Source organism: Lathamus discolor, chromosome 7, assembly GCF_037157495.1.
Source record: "Lathamus discolor isolate bLatDis1 chromosome 7, bLatDis1.hap1, whole genome shotgun sequence".
Taxonomy (NCBI): Eukaryota; Metazoa; Chordata; class Aves; order Psittaciformes; family Psittacidae; genus Lathamus; species Lathamus discolor.
The window spans coordinates 8,679,627-8,701,600 of NC_088890.1; the positions used below are offsets into that span (position 1 = coordinate 8,679,627).

The 21,974-nt window shown below is 37.4% G+C and overlaps 1 protein-coding gene across 1 annotated transcript in view; it reads right to left on the reverse strand.

The window, feature by feature from the left end:
• ERC2 (ELKS/RAB6-interacting/CAST family member 2) overlaps nucleotides 1-21,974 on the reverse strand; it is a 491,439-nt gene that overhangs the window by 383,034 nt on the left and 86,431 nt on the right. The window contains exon 4 of the mRNA XM_065687581.1: nucleotides 1,742-1,816. Coding sequence (XP_065543653.1) covers nucleotides 1,742-1,816 — 75 coding nt within the window. The remainder of the gene's footprint in view (nucleotides 1-1,741; nucleotides 1,817-21,974) is intronic.

The following is a 21,974-nucleotide window of genomic DNA, read 5'->3' on the forward strand; positions in this document are numbered from 1 at the left end:
GAGTTTTGGTCCAGGAAAAGGAATTGCAAATTATTTTGCAACATAACCTCGACATTGTTAATAACCCACACAGGAGACCATAAATTATTCTAACACACTATTTTTGTATCCAAAAAATTCAAATTATAATTCTGAATATTAATAAAAAGAAACAAGTTTCTTTCCCATACACTTACAAGTTACTGCAAAAATACGTTTCAGATTTCATACATAGACTTCTGAATTAGAATAACCAGGGAAGATCCAAGGCAAACACCCATCAGAAGACATATTACTAACTGATGTACCTTCTTTGTTACTCATATAATCCAAACTCATTGTTATCTGTTAAAAGGCAGATTCCATATATATATGAAGTCCTGCTGTTGCTGTAACTGTGTATTTACCACAATGTTCAGACATGCTGAACTCATTTGCTCATAACAGAAGTCACTGGCAAAATGAGGCCTTTAATTTGCACTTCCTTTTAAAACTGAAAGACCATCATTAATGTGTTTCAGGCAGCACTGCCAACTCACAAATTATCTCAAGTCTCTTGCTATTTTTCTTGAAGATGTATATTCCAGATTTATAGAATTATGTGAAAATATCAGTTTTCACTTTTCAAATTATTATCTTTTGTTACTGGGGGGGGGGGGGGGAAGCCACAACTCTTTAGTAATATTATCTATCAAAAACAGTAAACTATATTTAGGACTAAGAAAGGAATTTAATCACATTTTGTCATACCACTCTGCTGATGTAATGAATATTTTCCTTAGGTTAGATGCTAAGTGATGGCCAAATAACACCAACAAAAGTATTGTTTTTAAAAAAAATCAAGAAGAAAAGACTTTACATCAACTTTGGACAATTTGTGTTTTCTTCTGTTTGTCAGTTTATTCAATCTACTTTGGCTCACCTGAAACTGCCTCTCCCCAGCCCTAAGTATCATTAAAAAGCAATATGCAGTTATTATTCCATAATGCTGAACCTGATTTTTGTAATAGTCTTATTAAGACACCAGTCTAAGAGAAATACTAATTATTTCTAAATTCACAGCAAATAAATTGAGAATTAAAAGGAAGCATTTAATGATTTAATAGCAAAAGTTATAAATGGAGGAGTTGCATATTAACCCTGGTAGGCAGCTAAACGTCACACAGCCGCTTATTCAACTCCCCCTAAGTGAAACAGAGGGGACAACCAGAAAAGCAAAAGTGAGAAAACTCATGGATCAAGATAATGTATATTTAATACATAAAACAAAGCTGTGCAGCACAAGCCAAGCAAATTATGAAATTCATTCACTACTTCCCATTGGCAGGCAGACGTCTGGCTATTTCCTGGAAAGGAGGGCATTGCGCTTAACAGTTACCTGAGACAACAAATGCCGTTAACTCTAAATGTCCTTCCCTCAAGTTTTATTACTGAGCATGATTTTCTGCGGTATGGAATAACCCTTTGGTCAATTCAGGTGAGCTGTCCCAGCTGTGTTCCCTCCCAGCCTCTTGTCACCCCCAACCTACTTGCTGAGGGTGTGAGGGGACCAGAGTTAGAAACTGAGAAAGCCTTGACTCTGTGTAAGCACTGCTGAGTAACAGCTAAAACATCAAAGTGTTATCAACACTGTTTTGGCCCCAAATTCAAAACATAACAGCACGCAGGCTGCTACGAGGAAAATTAACTCCATCCCAGCCATAGGTAGTGCATGAGTTCCTAGTACAAAAATAATATATGGGAAAACATGCAAAGGCCATACCTTCATTTCAATAACTGTTTGAAGAGCCTTCGTCTTTGCTGGCTCAGGCTGAAGCTGGGTTCTTCTGTGTAACTCCTGTGGAGGGACACGATAGAAATAAGCCTGACGACTCATCTTTCCATTATTTTAATCACTCATATGAATTTATTTCAGCAAAATAAAAGTCTGATTATTAGAAGCATATAACTCCAAATGCTACAGGTGCTCCCCTCTCCATAAGCCCTCCAGCATCGCTGCAGTCCCTATCTTATATTACAGTCAACTCTAACGGCACATGCGCTATTTCTGAAGCCCTTATCAATAATTAATATCAACAGTGACAAAGCCAGCAAGTAATTTATTGGCCCAAATACAATGCTGCTGTTTCTGCCTAAAGATCAAAACTTAAATCAGTCATGTTATTAATTCTCCAATGAGCCATTTAAAATCTATTACTGTAGTTTCTTCTTAGTTTTTCTTCTAGTATCTGAAATAAGAAATTTAAAGACATTATATTTAAATTTGACATTTTAAAGATAATAATTATAGTGGGTTGATGCAGCACCCTCTACAGTAGCAATTACATTTCAGTTTTCACATTTTCATACTATTTTTCATGCATCTTAATCTGCAGGTATTATAAAAATAGATTCCATTAGTTAAAACATAACAGAATTAATGTCTACTGGTCTTTATAGGAAAAAAAAGAGAGTATATGAAGACAGCAGCACTCACTCTTTTATAAAACACAGGAGCTGTACCTCGGCATGAGATATCTCAATAAAAAAACTCACGTCTACATATGTAACAATGTAAAGCTGTAATGAAACATCATCATTTAAGAACAATAGAAAGCTGTAATGGAACATTATCATTTAAGATGGCAAAAAGCCTAAGCTGGCTGTGTGTCCCAGCCTGTGTGCGGCTCAGGCGATGGAGGAAGAAGAGAAATGAGAGGGGTGCCCTCGACTGGCTGACCTCGGGGAAAGGGGAATTTGAATCTCGAACTCCAGAACCTAGAACGCCACATTCACCCAGGCAATCCCATTCTCGCCAGCAGAGATTCCAGGCATAAGGGGCGCAGAGCCTGCACACCACCCTGCGCCCCCACCCTCCCCGCTTTCCCCTGTACTGGCACAGGTCACCCAGAGGGGTGGTGAATGCTCCATCCCTGGAGACATTCAAGGCCAGGCTGGATGTAGTTCTGAGCAACCTGATCTAGTTGAAGATTAGCTCACTGCAAGGGGATTGGACTAGATGACCTTTGAAGGTCTCTTCCAACCCAAACTATTCTATGATTTTAAGAATACCATGATGCTTATAATACCCTTCCCACAAACTATTTGAACAGTTTATTATAAAACAAAACTGAAACAGGACAGATACAGTCCTGTTTCTAGTCCTTCAGACCCCTTCCCTCTAAAGGACAGTGCTACCATGGCAGATTTCTTTCTCTCCCTGTTGTTTCTACCCCAGTGCTCCACATACACACTTGAACTACCTCTATAACCACAAAAAATACATTTATGCCTAGTAGACCAAGAAGCTCAGTTCATTCACCACAAAGACATTAGCTGACTCCGGATCCTGAGCAACTGTGTCTTCCAAATTACGCCTCTCCAGGGTGGAGGAGTCATCAAAAAAGAAAACCCAAACCAAACCATAACACACATAACACTCTGGGTCTTAATTATCTTTAGTCCTATCTTTCAAATCCCCTTCTCTTGAGTCAAACAATGTACAACTTAATAATCAATTGACAGACTATTAACTATATAAGCAACTCTGGATTGTGCACATTTATTATCCTGCCCCACCTCAGCCTATCCACATTTCTGGTCTTGCCTACCTTATAGCCCACAAGCATAAAAGTTGTAATTTTTTTGTACCATGAACTATCCGTCACTTTCTTGTTCTGTTTAATAAGCATATTGCTTATCAATGCTTTTGAGAAACAACCACTCTTTAAAGACTAAGTAGTAGAAGAGATCTGGGGCATGTTGTTACATTAAAATATAATTAACATCTTTATAAGATACATTAAAAAAATTGTGTGGCCTAATATATTAAAATAACTGAAAGAGACAAGTTAGTCATGTGTGCTCCATTTAACTGAACACAGGTTACTTGAAATGTATTATATGACAGGACATAAAATCAAGACACCCACCCCCAAAATTGCCAGGTTTGGAAACTTTTGGTTTAAATAAAAGAAGCTTTACATAGGTTAACAGAAAACTTCATGCGTACAGGAAAAGATCAATACTATGATCTGTAGGATTACAGTTAAGCAGCCATGTTATGGTCAAAGGGCTGGTAAATTAAGAGCATTTAGCTCATACCAGTTTTTCAGAGTCTTCTGTTAGTGATCCTAGCCCACAAACATAAGGGGGCTTGGGCAGTTTTCATTCCCTCTTTGTACTATAGCTAACAATAATACCTTAGCCCATGACTGAAGCTCTTGGGAACCCTGTCAATATAAAGCAAGCAGTTAGATATGTGCTGTCATGCCTACTCTGTTCTGCCCACTCCATTTCCATAGAAGGGATGCACAAAAACATAACCCTTAAGCTGTTAAATTAGATTCTGAGCTGAAATAGCCTATTGGTACCTTGACCACAGGACTGCCTCCACGTATCACATCAGGTGCAAGTGTCTGAATGCATACTTAAAGTTAAGTAGGTCTGCATGCTTTTTTTATTACATTGAATATATTACAGATACATGTATGTATATTTAAACTATCTCTAACATATGACAACAATGAACTTCAGATTTTGCATTGGGCATTTATGAAGAAGTACATCTGAATGGTGCTTTTTCCTCAGGTTTGTGTGTGTGTTTGGGGTTTTTATTTTATTCCGGTTTTTGGTTGTTGGTTTTGGTTTTTTGTAGGGTTTTGTTTGGTTGTGGTTTTTTTATATATATATACAACTAACTATCCACATTATAAAGAAATCATTGCAAATCACCTATACAGGGAATCTCTCAATCACCACTAGCTGTTTGTTGCAGATGAAACAAGTGCCTTCACTACACAAATGTTTTTAAAAGTAATAATATGTCATAGATTTGTCAGCTTTTCAGAAGTCATGGAAAAATAATTGGCCATTCATACCACTATCTGATCAGCAAAAATTACAGCTAATTCTAAGACCAGACTTTGCTCCCCAAGGCCACATAAACTGAGCTGGAATATAAACAGGATTCCACACACTACCCAGGGAGACAAAACAGAGTTTCCACCTCCTTAGCCAAAGATGAATAGTCTGCCAAAGATGAGTATTCCTAGATGTCTATCATAGCATGAAGCTTTGCCTCATAATACTTTTCCTGTTTGCTTTATGAATCAATCTGATGCTGGCTGACTTAAAAGCTTTTCTTTTCTATCCCTGATGGTAAAATGAAACAGACTTTAGGATTCTGGAGAAGATCAGAAAATGACTCCCACTTTATTATTTTGTGTGGGTTTTCTTCCAATCAGATTCAAATGTTTGGAGACTCCCACAAGGCTCAGTTCTTCAATCTATGTTGCTCTATGTATGCATTTTTTCTTTTGGGGTACCTGATTCAGGGATATACTTTCGGGGTACTGATTCAGTGATACAACCACCTTATGCACATGCTACCTTATACTGATTGGTTTACTATCAGAGGTCATCTGCAGGGTTTCAAATTTGGCTGAACAGCTAACTAAAAGATATTCTGAATGCTTCATGAAGTCCTTATAGCCTAAGGAAACCAGATTTTTATCCATTATATCATTTCTGGAATGATGCCGCTTTGTCTTTTTAATTTTTTTAATAAAAAGCCCAGGAAGGCTTATAAAAAACTTAAAAAGAAAAAAAAAACACCATCAGGGATAGTTTCTTTTAACCCGAACTGCACAGAATGGAACTCTCGATGTTTATGCTTTTATCCATGATAAATTACTTGTGCCATCATCTCTGCAACCATCAAGGTCTATCCTAATAATCCCTCAAAGATGCACTCATTTATGAAATTATACTTTCATTATAACTCCTGACATCTGTCTCACTCCAATTGGTAGTAGTTCTGAATACCCACTTTGCACATATAAATTCATTATAATTCCATATAACCAGATGCTTGCACCTGGGATTTCATAATGAGTCTCAGTCATCAAGGTGATTAACACACCCACACAAAATTGACAGATAAATAGAACTTTTTCTTCACATTATTCTAACATTGTCTGCTTTTAGACCAAAATGAGCTTTAAAACAAAGCTAGCCATTGCTTTCTTCTGTCATATGTTTCTGGGATATTAGATTGACTAGCATTTTGTGTTGGCCTCAGAAGTAACTTAAGCACATGGTTTTACCACTAATGTAAGCATCAAAAAATCCCAAGAGGACACAGTTTGTATAATTTATTTCCTAAAATAATGGTTGAAGATAAGTCCTATTCTTTTGTTCCAAAATGGTTAAAAGATCATGTAAGATTTTATCATTATCAACTAGTATACATAGCATAGTCTGAACCTAACACTAATTAAAACCCAACTGAAACTTCTTTTTTATCCCAACTCTATTAGAAGACACTTTATCACTTGGCTGCAAGAAAGCCAGAGTGCTGCAAAATGATCCTCCTTTTATTCTCTGTCTGATGTATTATATTAAAGTTCCTAAGACATCGCTGACTATGCGTCGCTCTGATTAGATGAGATCAAGCTGAAACTCTTAAATAAAAGGCTATACCAGTGGTGTTAATGCAGTTCAAGGTTTTACTTTCTATTTACATAAAACTGCTTAAAACAGCATGACATGAAGTGCTAGAAAGAAAAGGCCTTTTTCAGAAAAGTAGGCAATTTAGAGAAGGTATCATGAAACTGTCAGTGAGTGCGTGCTTTTCAATGGTAAGCTCCTAATGATTACAGAGCAGAAGGAAAATGGAGTTGTAAACCAGAAGTTTTTTAAAAATTAACACAAAGCACAAGTTTTATAAAAAATAATGATATAATAGGAACAAAGACATCAGAACCAAATAACCATTGGAAGAAGACAGATAATTAAAGATAGCAGCAACCATACCATATCTAAAGCAATGTAAAATCAGGTATAAGAAACCATTGTGTCAGTAAATCTAGCTTCCTGTATTCCTAGGCAAAATGTTCAAATCTGTAAATCACGGCAGGCAATAGTATAGGAGCTGCAAGTTCTCTCAAACACCTCAAAGCAGACTGCTTCCATTCTCCTGGATAAGAAAGCCTTGGTATCGCTTCTACATGATCAGCTTGTCTGAACTTTAAATTTTAAAATCAGCAGTATATCAATATTTCAATCAATTATTTAAGTAAAAGCACGGCCACTCTACTTAAAGTGTCTAATGTTTCTTCAGCCAAAAATACCATTAGAAAGACGAATCAAATTCTATTTAACCAGAATAATACAAAAATGTAAAATACAGGAATTTATTTTCACCATATAAGCTTATCTTCCTCTTTCCCTTTTTCTAACCCTTTGCATCTACCCCCAGCCAAAATGGTCTCATAGTAATCTAGATGGAAGTATATTTATGAAACGCTGATCAAACTCTTATCTTTCTGGAAACTGTGAAGTGACAACACTGAACACTTCCATGCCTGGCTCCAGTATGTAGGAAAACAAAGCCCTATTATTAGCAAGGATTCCAAAAATCATGTTGCTATTGGTCATCTCTTAAAAACGCTCTACCATAGGTATTTGAACTCTGTCAGAGCCTGTTAAAGAAATTCTGTCAAATCCCAACAAATTTTATGGTTTGAAGAAATGAAAATGTAGATACAAGCATATGAAAAGGAAAAATACGGGAAATTATAAAGAGCTAATAACTATTATAAAGAGCTAATAACTATTATAAAGATCTAGTAACAAATACTGTGCTAGAGAGTTTCTTTGTAAGCTAAATTCTCATAGTAAAGCAAAATACTCAAACGTATGCCTAATTCTCTCTCCATTTAGCATTTTCAAATAATGAGTTTTAATGAATATGGAAGAAATTGCATGAACTGAACACCATGGCCAAACTATAAAAGGAAGATCAATAGTACAGACAAGTCTAGCGATAATCTCATTGGCCTCAGTGTTACTCTTGAACAATTCTGACACCGCTCATGGCCTATATTAGAAAACTTGGGTATGTGAAGAAGGGAAGAAAGGAAGGAGTTTTTACACCAGATTAAGCAACCAATTTGAAACACCAGCCAAAATATTTCTCTACAACGATACTTCCATTTACTCCTGAATTCATGCACAAAAGAAGGGTTTATGATATGTTTTACCAATATGATTAAAGCAGACTATAAGGAAAAATAATCTGATCTTTAAGAAATGCAGCTTTTCTTTGACGTGTATGTCAAAAACACCTTCAAGAAACCACGTATGTTGTCATATTAGAATAGTGTCTTCTGGCAAGACCACATATAAAAAGTTTCAAGTGAAAAGATGATTTGTGTATGGAGCTTGAAATGCATGTGGGACTATTTAGCTTCTACTTGAAAGCACATAGAATGTTTCCTGAAAGGAGCTACTGAAACTACTTTAACCAGAATTCTTGAAAATTTCTTTTCTTTGTAGAAGGAACAAAATGTCCAGAGGATCCTTTCTTTTTTTTTTTTTTTTTTTTGCCCAATATCATTAATCTCTTGTCCTCCTACAAAAATGACTTCTCCAAAGTTAAAAGGGAAAAGTTACTGTTTCACAAATACCTTCAGAGTAAGAAACTCAACAATAAATGGTTTTCTCTTTTTCCCCCATCATAATTTTATTTAAAAACCCATGACAAAACCCCTGAATGGATACAAGTAAAGGAAACCCAGGTATGTTTTCAGGAGCTGTCAGGATCAGAAAATAAAAGTTCCAATCACTGCTTACTCTTCTGCAAAGTATAGATGCTCTGGAAACATCCTGGCTAAAAAACTTTCTCTTTGCAGTGCATAGAGAGGTTTAAAACTGCATGGAAATGCCAATTTTTAAAAAACTAAATGTCTAAAATAGGCATTTATTAATATCCCAGCTGCAGTAAAAGGGGTCAATTTACATAAGGACACATGAATGAAACATAGTTGGTAGTTATAAACCAAGATTTTTACGCATTAGTATTTGGGTGTAGGGTTGTTTGTTTTGGGTTGTTTTTTTTTTTTTTTAAAGTATTTTTTTAAGATCACATTTTCAAATTCTAAAAAATGCAAAATCCTTATCAAACAATCCATGATGTTCAAAACATCCTTACCCATCAGATCTGTGATTTAAAGATTACCTTCCACCCTCCAAAACTGTTTACTCTTTCCTCCCTCTTTGGAAGTTTGAGCACACAAAGAGTTTTTTATTAAGGTTGAAAAAGAAAGAAATATCAGTTTTACAATAAGTGTAACACAATACTGACCATGGAGTAACAGTGGAATTCCACCTCAGGACATAACTAAGAGTAGACTTCCCTAGCTCCTGCCATCAGCAGCATACAGGCAAAGCTTAAAAGGGGAAAGTCACAGCAACAATTACCAAATAGGATCCTAAGATCCAGAACACACAACAGAGATGCTGCTGCGTGCCAATTTCACTCTTCATAAACAAAAAAAAAACCACCAAAACAAACTAAAAAGACAAACTCAAAACCCTTTCAAAGCATGTATAAGTACTGTGAGATAGGATGTTACAAGCAGTGCCAACATATAATGTTTGTGGTATTTCCATGGGTCAGTTCTATAGGAACAGAATTTTCCAATAGTTCTTCTCAAATCCAAATGACTAATGTCCTGCTAGCTCCCTTAGACAAGCTGAAATACAACCTCTGTTCTAGAAAAGCAAAAAGACAAAGGGTAATAACCACTTTAGTACTTTCCCCATCTTCCAACCTGTGCACACACCCAGTAATTTTTTTAATTTCTGTCCATTTGTGCTCCCCTGACACCAAACACAGGTGAAAAACCAATTTAAATGTTCCTTCTTAAATGGAAGCAAAATAACCAAAACCAGACTCAAACTCAACTAGTCAGAGCCAGAATTACTACATTTCACACACTTGCTGGACAAATCTCTAGTTTACTGAAGAATGTATTAGCAGGTGTTAGTAAACACTGCAATTCAGACATACAGTTCACTTTTTGGGGTAGAAATCAGTTTTATAAACTTAGCGCTGATAAAACATCAATCCTTGAGCAAAGCATCACTGCAAACAGCCTGAGCCAAGCAAGAAAAGTGTTGGCATTCCCTATGTGATGCACATCCCCATGCTGTAGTAATGCTTTAAACCAGTAACTATGGGACTTTTTTATTTTGGAAACCATAGTTTCATAGGTCTACCTTCTAATATCGATACTTCCTACAAATGGATATACTGCTTTATTATCTTTCAAGCCTACCCTTTAGTGTATTCCTTACTGTCTCTTTTCACACTGGCTCACCAAAATCACAAGCTAAAATTATTTATGGTTTTGATTTTCAGCTCCCCAATTCTCCAGGAAGTACTTTTCTAAATATGGGTGGGTTTTACTTACATGTACTTAAAATTACTGCTGGTTTAGGCTATTTAGTATTTAAACATCAGGCCTTAATCAGCAAAGCCAACAAACATCAGAGCTAATAAGACTTCAAATATGTAAGTCCCTTGGCTCTTTGGTATAGCGCTTTTTTTTTTAAATGCAAAGAAAGTTTTGTGGTGATATTTGTGGTGTCCCTCAGGGGTCCATATTGGCACCAATACTATTTAATATCTTGAACGCTGACAGACAGTGGGATTCAGTGCACCCTCAGTGAGTTTGTGGATGACACCAAGCCAAGTGGTGCAGTTAGTTGGTAATGCTTGAGGGAAATTATGCCATTCAAAGGGACTTTGACAGGCTGGAGGAGTGGGCCTGAGTGAACCACGTGAAGTTTAATGAGGCCAAGGCCCTGCACATGGGTCACAGCAACCCCCAGTATCAATACAGGCTGGGGAAAGGATGAATAGATTGAGAGCAGCCCTCCAGAGAAGGCCTTAGAGATATCAACAGATGAAAAATTAGATATCATTGTAACAGAATTAACAAAGATTACACTTGTCATAGTGTCACGTAACAGAATGTCAGAGCTCTTAATTTACCAAGTTATCTCCCCTAGATATTCAGACAAATTCCACCCCTACATTCCCAAGGAGTTAACAGAAGTGCAGGTAAATGTTGGCTGGCTGGATCAAATCAAAACACAAAAGGATCGCCTAAGTTCTATACTCTATAGCCAACCTGTCAGTTGAGGTATGTCAACCAAGTCAGTCTTTTTCCACAGTGAAGAGGTAACGGTAATGTCTAAAGATTTGAGAATCCAGAACACTCATTTCATTCTGAAAGTTACATTCTGCAGAAGAGCCTGAATGCATCATTACAGGAACACATTTTAATCAGAATATTGTAAAATACAGTTGATTGTATATGAGAGTATTGAATTGAAGCAAACACCATCAGTGTCATCTACAAAAAGTAGCTGTGATGTGCCTGATATGTCGTTTGCCACTTGTACTGTGTGCTACCATAAGTAGAAGAAAAAAACATTGAAGTCACACAGTAAGCAGCTTGCACATGTAGTTACCATCCAGCTGAATATCTAACGTTCTTTTAGTTTGTCGGGGGTCTGCTAAGCAAAAGTTCATTCATCAGCTCATGACAGTATGAGAAAAAAAAACCCAACTAATAAATAAAAAAAGGAAGAAAATCCAACTTAGCACTTGCTCTGTTTCTTCTTCCATTGCCTGGGATACAAAGTGTTGCTTGGTAACTCCAACCCATCTGTTCAAGTTTGCTCTTTCAGTCTTCCTTTTTATCAGAATGAAAAAACCTTCCTTAACATAAAATATGATTGGTGGAACAATAGGCTTTCTCACTGCGTAAAAGATGCTACAGTTCCTTCTCTGCATTAAAATTATGGCAAGAGTTAAAAATATCTGACATTGTTTCTTTAAAAAAATGCCACTTCCCCTTCTTGATTTCTTGTTAAGAAAGAAAAAAAAAAAATGTTTTATTCCTTTTATTCCTTGCCTCAGGGCAATAAGCACCAAGACAGCACCTTCCTCACACAGTTTAGAGACTGCATCTTTTCTGTGACTATATGCTGAATATGAATATCTGTAGCCCTGGGGCTAAGGCGCACATTACAAACTACTTCGTTGTGCACCAGTACTTAAAATAAATGCTGCATGCAGACTGTATCGTAAGTATCTAAATGCTTAGCTTTCTCTAAAGATGTAAATCAAAGGCATCTCCACTGAAATTACTGGTATTATCACCCCCTAAAGGCGAATTTTCTGAACTTCAGGAATCCATGTGATGGTATAAACGGAGTAAGATTAGAAAACAGACAAATGGAGAAAAACTACATGGGCATGTAAAGATACCAAATTCTGTACAGAACACGTTAGCAGATGTATTCAGAAAATCCTACCACAAAGAGACGTGGTAACAGAGTTACTACCACTTTCCCATTTTTGTACTTTTAGTCATTAAACCTACCTCACTATAGAGTATGGGGTTTTGTTTGGTAGCTTTTGGAGACAGACTTGCAGAAGGGCTGAATACAACAGGTATAGTTTCGAAAAACAAAAATGCTTTAATATGCTGAGAAAATAATCACATGCTATATATTATATCTACGTCTATATTTTTCAAACTCAAAAACTTGGAATTACTGCTATTTTAAACATTTTATGTCATCTTTGTTTCAAAATAATGGCAGTCAGTTCAAAGCTTCTCAGAGTGACACTTGTTTCAGAAGATCTTTAGGGAGAAGAAAGGAACTGAAAGAGAGTAGCAGCAAAGGCAGAGGTTTAATGCTGTCTCTCTCTCCTGCTCTTACCCATCCCACCCTTTGTCAGATCTCATTTTCTTTTGTATGTGGAGGCCAGGACAAGATAATGCTCATGTCTGACCAAGAGGTACTGCAGGGCCCTCAGTTCACACTCAGGCAGCAGCAGCTTTCTCTTCCTTGCTCTTTCCTTTCTCTTGAGAAGTCCCATTCAACATCCTATTCCTTCCATGCTTTGGGGAACAAAATGGATCTTAACAAGCAAAATAAACACTACTTTTAGAGTCTCAAGAAGGGTCTGAGGCAGAAACCATTACCACAGGAAGGGAGCCACTCTACATTCTGAGCCCTTCCCTACACAGCTAGGGATACTGGATGCCCTTCTGGTTTAGAGCAGATGATTCACAGCTTCTCAGCACGGACAACTGCAGAGAGATTACCATTACAGCAACTTATCACTAAAGAAGCTTGAGGGAATAGACTGACTACAGATAGGTTTGCATAATTTACGATTCACAATGGGGTCCCAACACTGATGCGTCTAAGTACATCCATTAGCTTTTTTTTATAGAATTGTAGAATAGAATCATAGAATAGTTAGGGTTGGAAAGGACCTCAAGATCATCCAGTTCCAACCCCCCTGCCAAGGGCAGGGACACTTCTCACTAAACCATCCCACCCAAGGCTTCATCCAACCTGGCCTTGAACACTGCCAGGGATGGAACACTCACAGCCTCCCTGGGCAACCGATTCCAGTGCCTCACCACCCTAACAGGAAATAATTTCCTCCTTATATCCAATCTAAACTTCCCCTGTTTAAGTTTTCCTTTATACCTTAGTAATATTTTAATTTTTTACAATCTTTACCTGCTTTCACATACTCTAGTTCAAAGACACTGAGTCACCTAGCCCAATTTGAGCCACCTACTGTTGCAACTGGAGCTTAATTTACCCAGTCTAAGGCAAATATGGTATGTATAGACAACATGCTTTAGGCTCTAGTTCAGGCACTTCCTAAAAAGTCCTGGATATCTTGTTAAGCACATAAACTGAAATTTTAAATGGAATTTTGTGGTTTAATTAAACTCTTGTGCCCATTAAAACTATATTTCTTCTTACAACCACCTTAAAAATACTTTGGGAGCACAATTTGCAAAAGCTACTGTTTTATTACTCTTGGTACTGCAATGTTTTATGCCTAAATATCCAACTTCCTAATAGGTGAAATATTTTGCTACAAAGTAAAGAATTGCAACCATGTAGTTTACTAGAACACAGTTAATTTTAACAGATTCAGACCAGAAATAAACTGACTGGTCTGAAAGTAGACTTTTCAAGCACAGTAGTCTTAGAGTAAAACATAAACGATTCTTCCGTGAAGATGTCATAAAGATGCCAAAACTACTGGAAAAAAAGCATCACCATCTAAGTACACACAATTTTAAGGGAAAACATTATTAGAACACAGTGACATAATGCTTTTTTGAGCAACTTTTTCAAAAAGGCATCTGTGGAAATCAGAAGAGTATGATAAACTTAGCTGCTGATGCTTCTTATAAAGTAAATGCAAACTAGTGGAAAACAATTACACATACACACCAGTAAGGTCCTGAAAATAGTTTCTGGAGTGGTCGTAATTCAGACCCCCACACTAACTGTTGCTGTTTTCTGGCCCTGTACAGAGAAGATGCCATACAAGAGATATTTCATATCACAAAGAGCAAGTTATAAACATATAACTGCAAACAAGGTAACAGTCGTCTTCTATCAGGTCATCCAAAGGTCAGGTGTAAGCTCCTTCCAAGGTATGTTCCAGCAACAATTTATGCTAAAAGCTTCAAACCTAACTTTAAAAGGAGAAAAAATAAAAAATAAAACCTACAGTCTATAAAAGCAGTTGAAAAAACTGAAGAAATTAAGATAGCAGAACAAATGTTCAGAAAGCTAGAGATCTACAACTTGTATCTTATTAGGTTGTCTCTTCTCTATAGATTTGTTTCTGCTCATCAGCTGACTGCATGTGCATAATCATGAGATCTGTCCCACAGATGAACTGAAGAATACATGAAAAGCAGATGGGTTATAGCCATTAAAAGTCTCAAGACTTTTGACTTTGGACTTCCAGACCAGTTCAATAAGATCTATCTATAAATCAAGACAAAAATGTTTTCTGAAGATCAAACCACTATGTAACATTGACTCGATCCAGCTACAACATGATTTAGTAATCTGAAATTATTTTTCCCACAGTTTACTATGCACCAATAGTATGTACTTTCCTCCTTGAAGATTATGGACATACTGATCAGCAGCATTACTGAATAGACATCTATATGGACCTTTATACACCTGAATAAGCTTCACACAACCATTAAGTATAGATAACAGTATCAGAATACCAGAATGTCAGAATATCCACAAAATGAGCATTTTTAATCACCAAAAGTGGTAAACTTCTCATTGTGTGTAGGAAAACAGAATAATTTAGCCCCCAGTCTCTTCCTTTCTGCCCATTGGACAATTATGGCAGCCTGCACATTGCTACCATTTTCTAAAAATACCTGCAGCCCATCACTAATCATATGACCATATGAACATCCATTTCCTGAGTAAAAATACAGACATATCCCATACATGAGCAGATACATCTGGTCACTAAGCCATGCCAAAAGCATTCTGATCATGCATTAGATCTACTTGTCATTTTAAGGTGTGAAGGTAGGTCATTACACACATGCAGTGTTTCATATGGAACTATATCATCTGCCCAGTGTAGATTCCACAGCCGCACAAGTCCCACTGAAGAACTGTTTCTTTATCAGGCAGAGTAAGGCAATTTATAGGTAATCCATTAGGGATACCTTATGTACCAGCCTATGTGCCAGGACCCACAATTTTAAGAATCCACAGTTCTGCTTCTTTCTGAGATGAGGGAAGCACACCCAGTGCTTCTCTTCAGCTTAATAGCCTCTGAGCAGCATAGTGTATACACTGCTCTGCTTCCCAGCGGAATGAGAGGAATCTGGCACCACGGGAGGCTAAGCTGTGCCACACTAATCACTCTGCAACACCTATCTGTTTTGTTCCATTCTTGTTCTCACCCACGGCTACAAAGAGCAGCAGGACACTCCTGTAAAGGTCCCTATGACATTGGAAAGGACCCCTTAGATGGTTTTCCCTTATCATGAAGCTGAGATTTATTCTAAGCTGAGAAAGTAAGCAAGTTGTTTTAGGAGTACTGACCAATATTGAATCTTACTTAGCAAAAGAATCATAATAATAGCGATATATACCTTTGCATGATAGCTGATTCAGGTTATGTATTTATACCATTCAAATTAACATTTCTAACTCTATTTATAAAGTATTTCTGAGCTGAAGCAACTACATTTATGCTTTTTTGATTTGATTAGCACAGGCCATTTCGCTAGTAATTTCCATGACAGGTAAATGCTAGTTATCTCATTAGTGAACAGAGGTTTGTAGAATAGAAACAGAATTCTCAACATACTAAATGAATCCTGTTAAAGTTGTCTCAGTCAATAAGCTGTTTCTCCAGCATGTTTGTCCTAACCATATGCTATGTAGCACAACATAGCAAAATTTCCCTTCAGAACACTGGCTGGATGGCCGCACACAAAGAGTTGTGGTCAATGGCTCGATATCCAGCTGGAGACCGGTAACGAGTGGTGTCCCTTAGGGACTGGTGTTGGGACCGGTCTTGTTTAAGATCTTCATCACTGACATGGACAGTGGGATTGAGTGTGCCCTCAGCAAGTTTGCTGATGACACCAAACTGTGTGGTCCGGCTGCTACGCTGGAGGAAAGCGATGCAGAGGTCCAGAGGGACCTTGACACACTTGTGAGGTGGGCTGATGCCAACCTTATGAAGTTCAACCATGACAAGTGCAAGGTCCTACACCTGGGTCAGAGCAATCCCAGGCACAGCTACAGACTGGGCAGAGAAGAGATTCAGAGCAGCCCTGGGGAGAAGGACTTGGGGGTGCTGGTCGATGAGAAAATGAACATGAGCCAGCAGTGTGCGCTCGCAGCCCAGAAAGCCAACCGTATCCTGGGCTGCATCAAAAGAAGTATGACCAGCAGGTTGAAGGAGGTGATCCTGCCCCTCTACTCTGCTCTCGTGAGACCTCACTTGCAGTATTGTGTGCAGTTCTGGTGTCCTCAACATTAAAAGGACATGGAACTGTTGGAACAAGTCCAGAGGAGGGCCACAAGGATGATCAGGGGACTGGAGCACCTCCCGTATGAAGATAGGCTGAGGAAGTTGGGGCTGTTCAGCCTGGAGAAGAGAAGGCTGCATGGGGACCTAATAGCAGCCTTCCAGTACCTGAAGGGGGCCTATAAGGATGCTGGGGAGGGACTCTTTGTCAGGGATTGTAGTGACAGGACAAGGGGTAATGGGGTTAAAACTTAAACAGGGGAAGTTTAGATTGGATATAAGGAGGAAATTCTTTCCTGTTAGGGTGGTGAGGCACTGGAATCGGTTGCCCAGGGAGGTTGTGAGTGCTCCATCCCTGGCAGTGTTCAAGGCCAGGTTGGATGAAGCCTTGGGTGGGATAGTTTAGTGTGAGGTGTCCCTGCCTATGGCAGGGGTGTTGGAACTAGATGATCTTGAGGTCCTTTCCAACCCTAACTATTCTATAATTCTATGATTCTATAGCACTTTATACCCCACACAAATGAGCCAAGCACATAAAATACCTGGAATGTAAATGCAAAGGATATACAATAGATGCTACTATAAGCAAAATTGCCAATAAAATTGTTTATCTTATTTCTACATTCTAACTACATGACAAAGACTGTTTCTACATGTCGTGGTTTAAACCCAACCACAAAACTCGTTCACTCACTCCCCCCCCCGACCCTCCCCACTCCCGGAGGGATGGGGAGGAGAATCAGGAGAATGTAACTCCCACGGGTTGAGGTAAGAACAGTTTAGTAACTAAGGTATAACACAAATCATTGCTGCTACCACCAATAATAATAATGATAAAGGAAATAACAAGGGAAGAGAATACAACACCTCAGCACCAGCCAACAGATAACTCGCCCCACTTCCCCCAGCCGAGTACCAACCAATACCTTGTCCAACCCTGCCGTCCCAGCCCTTCCGGGGTAACTCTCGGTTACATCCTGGGCATGACGTGCTGTGGTATGGAATACCTCTTTGGTCATTCTGGGTCAGGTGTCCTGTCTCTGCTTCCTCCAGGCCTCCCCTCCTCCTTGCTGGCAGAGTATGAGGCTCAGAAAGTCCTTGGCCAGACCAAACATTCGAGCAGCAACTGAAAACATCGGCGCTATCAGCATTGTTCCCAGGCCAAAAGATCAAAGCACAGCACTGTACTAGCTCCTAAGAAGGAGAAAAATGACTGCTACTGCTGAACCCAGGACACTACAACAACAGTTTTTACAATGGTCAAACTTCAGTTTGACAAGCGAATCTGGAAGAGCACAGGTTGGCAGAAGAATTCAAAATGTTACTATGGAGACTTGCATTTGTATAGTTAGACTTAAAAAGAGCAGTTATCTTTGGAAAACACAAATCCGTTGCTGAGAATCCCTAGACATGACAACAAATACAAACCTGAAAAAATCCTGATCTCTATTTGTCACATAATACATGCATTGACACTTCAGGGTCTATACTGTTGATAAAAATCAGCATAATAAAAATTTGTAGATAAGCATATACCAAATTAATTCTTTTCATAGTAGTCTATGACCTAAAACTCAGAACAGAAAGCAGAGGAAACCTTAGTTTGTGTGCTGGCACAGACTATGATATGCACGACAATGAAGGAGAACCACCCTTTTTCTGCCTTTTATTTACAATCTGCTTTCAAAATAAAATACATCTCACTGACATATTAATCACTTATTTCTAAAGCTCTTAGAAATAGCTGAGCAAAAGATGCTAAACAAGTGAAAACTATATCATATAAAAATTTTTAGTCAACATTTGCTTTATGTTTTGTGTTGCCAAGTCTCCACTGTACAGAACACTGTATTTTAGGGGATGAAATAATTTTATTTCATCATATAGTCTTAAGCCCAGTTATTAGTACATAAACATTAACATTATTAACTTATTATCATGTTAACAGAAAGCTCCTATGGTCTGAGGCTGCTTGCTTGAATATGTTTATGCTTTACCCATCCTTCAGTCTTCTGACACTTCTGTCAGGAGTTAAGCACCTCCTAATGTTGACACTTCCCTTAAGGGATTCGATAATTCATACTGACTATTCTTTTATTTTTCATACTATCTTCATACTACAGAGCAAACGTAGCAACCTGCTTTAATCAGTTTTCTCAGGTTCATTTCTTACAATTCTTTATCTTGATAACTACCAGAGATGTTGCATTTCACATTCATTTCCTACCTATTACTTTTCATGGGCTTAGACAAGGTCAGTCCTAACAATCCTTTCAAAAGTGGTAGTTTAGTTTCTATGCCTTCACAAACCTCCCTGTGGGGAATATGGTCTAAGCCTTCTGTAAATCACTAAGGAGCCTGGATCTTACACTTCTGTCACTGGTTTAAGTACATATTACTGATTGAACATGTCAAATCTTCAGCCTAGGTATAAATGCCATTCATGTACATTCCATATTTTTAATGTGCTACTACTGTGCATTTAGAAGTTCTCAATGAATCTAAGAACATACAATACTGTCACTAAATAACAACAAAAAAAGAAAAAAATAACAAATAAAACAAACAAAAAAAAAACCACCAACAAACCCTACCAAGTTAACTAGGAACTCTATGAATTGATAAGATTTTCAGTTATTTTAAACAACAACAGACTGTTAAAAACTACTACCCAAGCGCTGCTGACATCAGATAGCAAAATTCATACATAGAGACATTTTGGCACAAGATAATTTGAAACAGTTATAAACAGTTTAAGGGTTAGAAACTATAAGATGTAGGCTAACTGTACAAAGAAAAGAGAAACTCTCTAGAGTAAGAACAGAAACCTAGACAGTATAAAAAGTCACCTGGTGGAAAACTGCCAACTACATAACTCTGTTGACATACTACAGAAACAATTTATTTCATAGTTTACTTACTCCACTGCTTCTTGGTTAAATACTATCTAGCTATTTACAGCTCTCTATGGACTCTCCCAGTAGAGTCTAGCAGATTTTCTAGGCCCCTATGTTTTACCACATAACCTCCATTTCCAAAATCACTTCTTCACATATCCTGCCAATTGATGGACTTACCCCACAAATGTCAAAAATTCCTGGCATCAGCTCCTACCTAACAGAAATCTCTTCAGTAACAGGTCCATAGTCAGTACCTCAGCATGCTTAAAGCTCCCTTTACATATATTATTCATTCTCAATTTGGATATTGCTGTCTGTCATTATTCAGAAGACTGAATTTCAAGGCTGAACTAAGTGGTCAGTAGGTCTCTAGTCTCTATGAACCAATGGTTTGACTCTCTCTATTTACATCAGCATAAGTTAATATTAATCAATGACATCACTCTGCATCAAAGTCATTGTAGATGAAATCATATGCAAGTCTGTAAAGCATAACAGAAGAGAAAAGATATTATGAGGTATCTCACACTAAGCTTTACTATATTTAGAGGTGATGAAATGGATTTCATTTCATTTAGTAGCAAACATACCAACAATAAAGCACCCTTATAAGATAGATCACTTATGTGCATTAGTCTTCGTTTAAGTTGTCCATAACATATATTTCAAAGGTGTATCATTTTATGAAAACTTAACCCCAAATTTTCTTTGCATTTGTAATAAAAACATACTAACATAACTACATTTTATATACTTTTATTGTAAACTATTCATCTGATTTCAATTTTGGATGACAGAATTTTCTTTAAAACAGTTTACAACATAAGGAAATATATCTAAAGAAAAAATGAGTGAAATGTAATCCTTTTTTTCACAGGCTTCTTCTGATTTTCCTATCGTCTAGGAGGAAAACGGTGGTACACAGGATGATCTTGTCACAAGGATGATCTAAGAAAAAGAATGGTACAATGGTGCTTTATTTATTTATTTTTACATATCAGTTAGGTAAAAGAACTAAGATGCTGTACTTTGCTTCATTAATGTATATCATGCAGCATTCTAAGATACAGCTATTATCTAGTCCTCATATCAAATGGGAAGAATTACAAGCATCATTACCTGCCTCAATTTAGTCTTTCAAGTGGGGATCATCAATTTCTTTCTCTGACCTTTCTCTTATGAAGTGCATTTCCTACCAGATGATAAGTATCTGCAAGACAGGAAAAGAAAAAGGAACCCTAAATTGATTTATAGCTCATACCATTATCCCCTTAAAACAAAAACAGAGAAATTAAAATATAATGATGAAGTAAATTTGATTGAAAAAATAGAAAAAAAAAATACCAAGATGCATGCACAAATTGTTCCTTCTGTGATCACAAACATAAATATGAGTAACTGACAAATAATCCATTTACTACAGCAAACTTACCACAGAAAGGCTTGTAGGACTTCTGTGGTGCAGTCATGACCAGCACCCTGTGTTCACTGGAAGAAGTGGGCCAACCTGAAGGCCTCCCTTTACTTCTTCTGCTACACCCTGATGTTCTCCCCATCTGCAGATGTATGCATACAGAACAATCCCTATATACATAATAATTACCAATTTATGGGGTTCTTCAATTACTGAATGCCTGTTTCACTAAATAAGAAGTTATCAAGTTAATGAGGGGAGTTTTGCTAAGAGAACAGAATGGAATTTGGTTCAAAATTTCACTTAAACAAGTTGGTTCCATTTCCTATCTATAGAAGTCCTGAACTTCAGTATCTTCTCTTTCTTTTACAACAGAACAGCTTTTAAAATCAGCTCTTGGAAATTCTCTCAATTACAATAGCTTATCTGGCAGTTAACAATTACCTTGGAATTTATTCACAATAAATGAACAATACTTTAAAAGTTAGAATTAAAGATAAGGTTTAACACACTGGCATTTCACTTAGGCATTGCCTCTGAATTTCGTGGGGGTCTGGGGGTCTAAGTGCCTTTTTTGATGTTGTCATTTAAGTAATTACAATTCATCTGAGCTATTTTTACCTTAAATTACTCAACACTCTCCAGTTTTACTCTTGATGCAGGCTTTCCATATAGCAATGTTTGCAATACTTGCACACAAAATGTGCACAGTGTTCAAGCAAGCATCAGCAAGGTTATACTCAATTACCAACATACTTGGTTGTTAGTCATTATTTACCTTTACACATCTAATTTTTAAAAGTTTACTTTATCTACAGATAGTAGCTGAAGAAAAAGCAACTCGCTTTACTTAGAATATTAACTCTATAATGTCATCAAATATGGACTGAGGTGACAGTAGACCAGAACTTTCAAGCTTGAGTGAGAAGGGATACTGCCTTAGTGTAACGGCTAAACAACAGAGGAAGAACAGCTCCCACACAGCAGC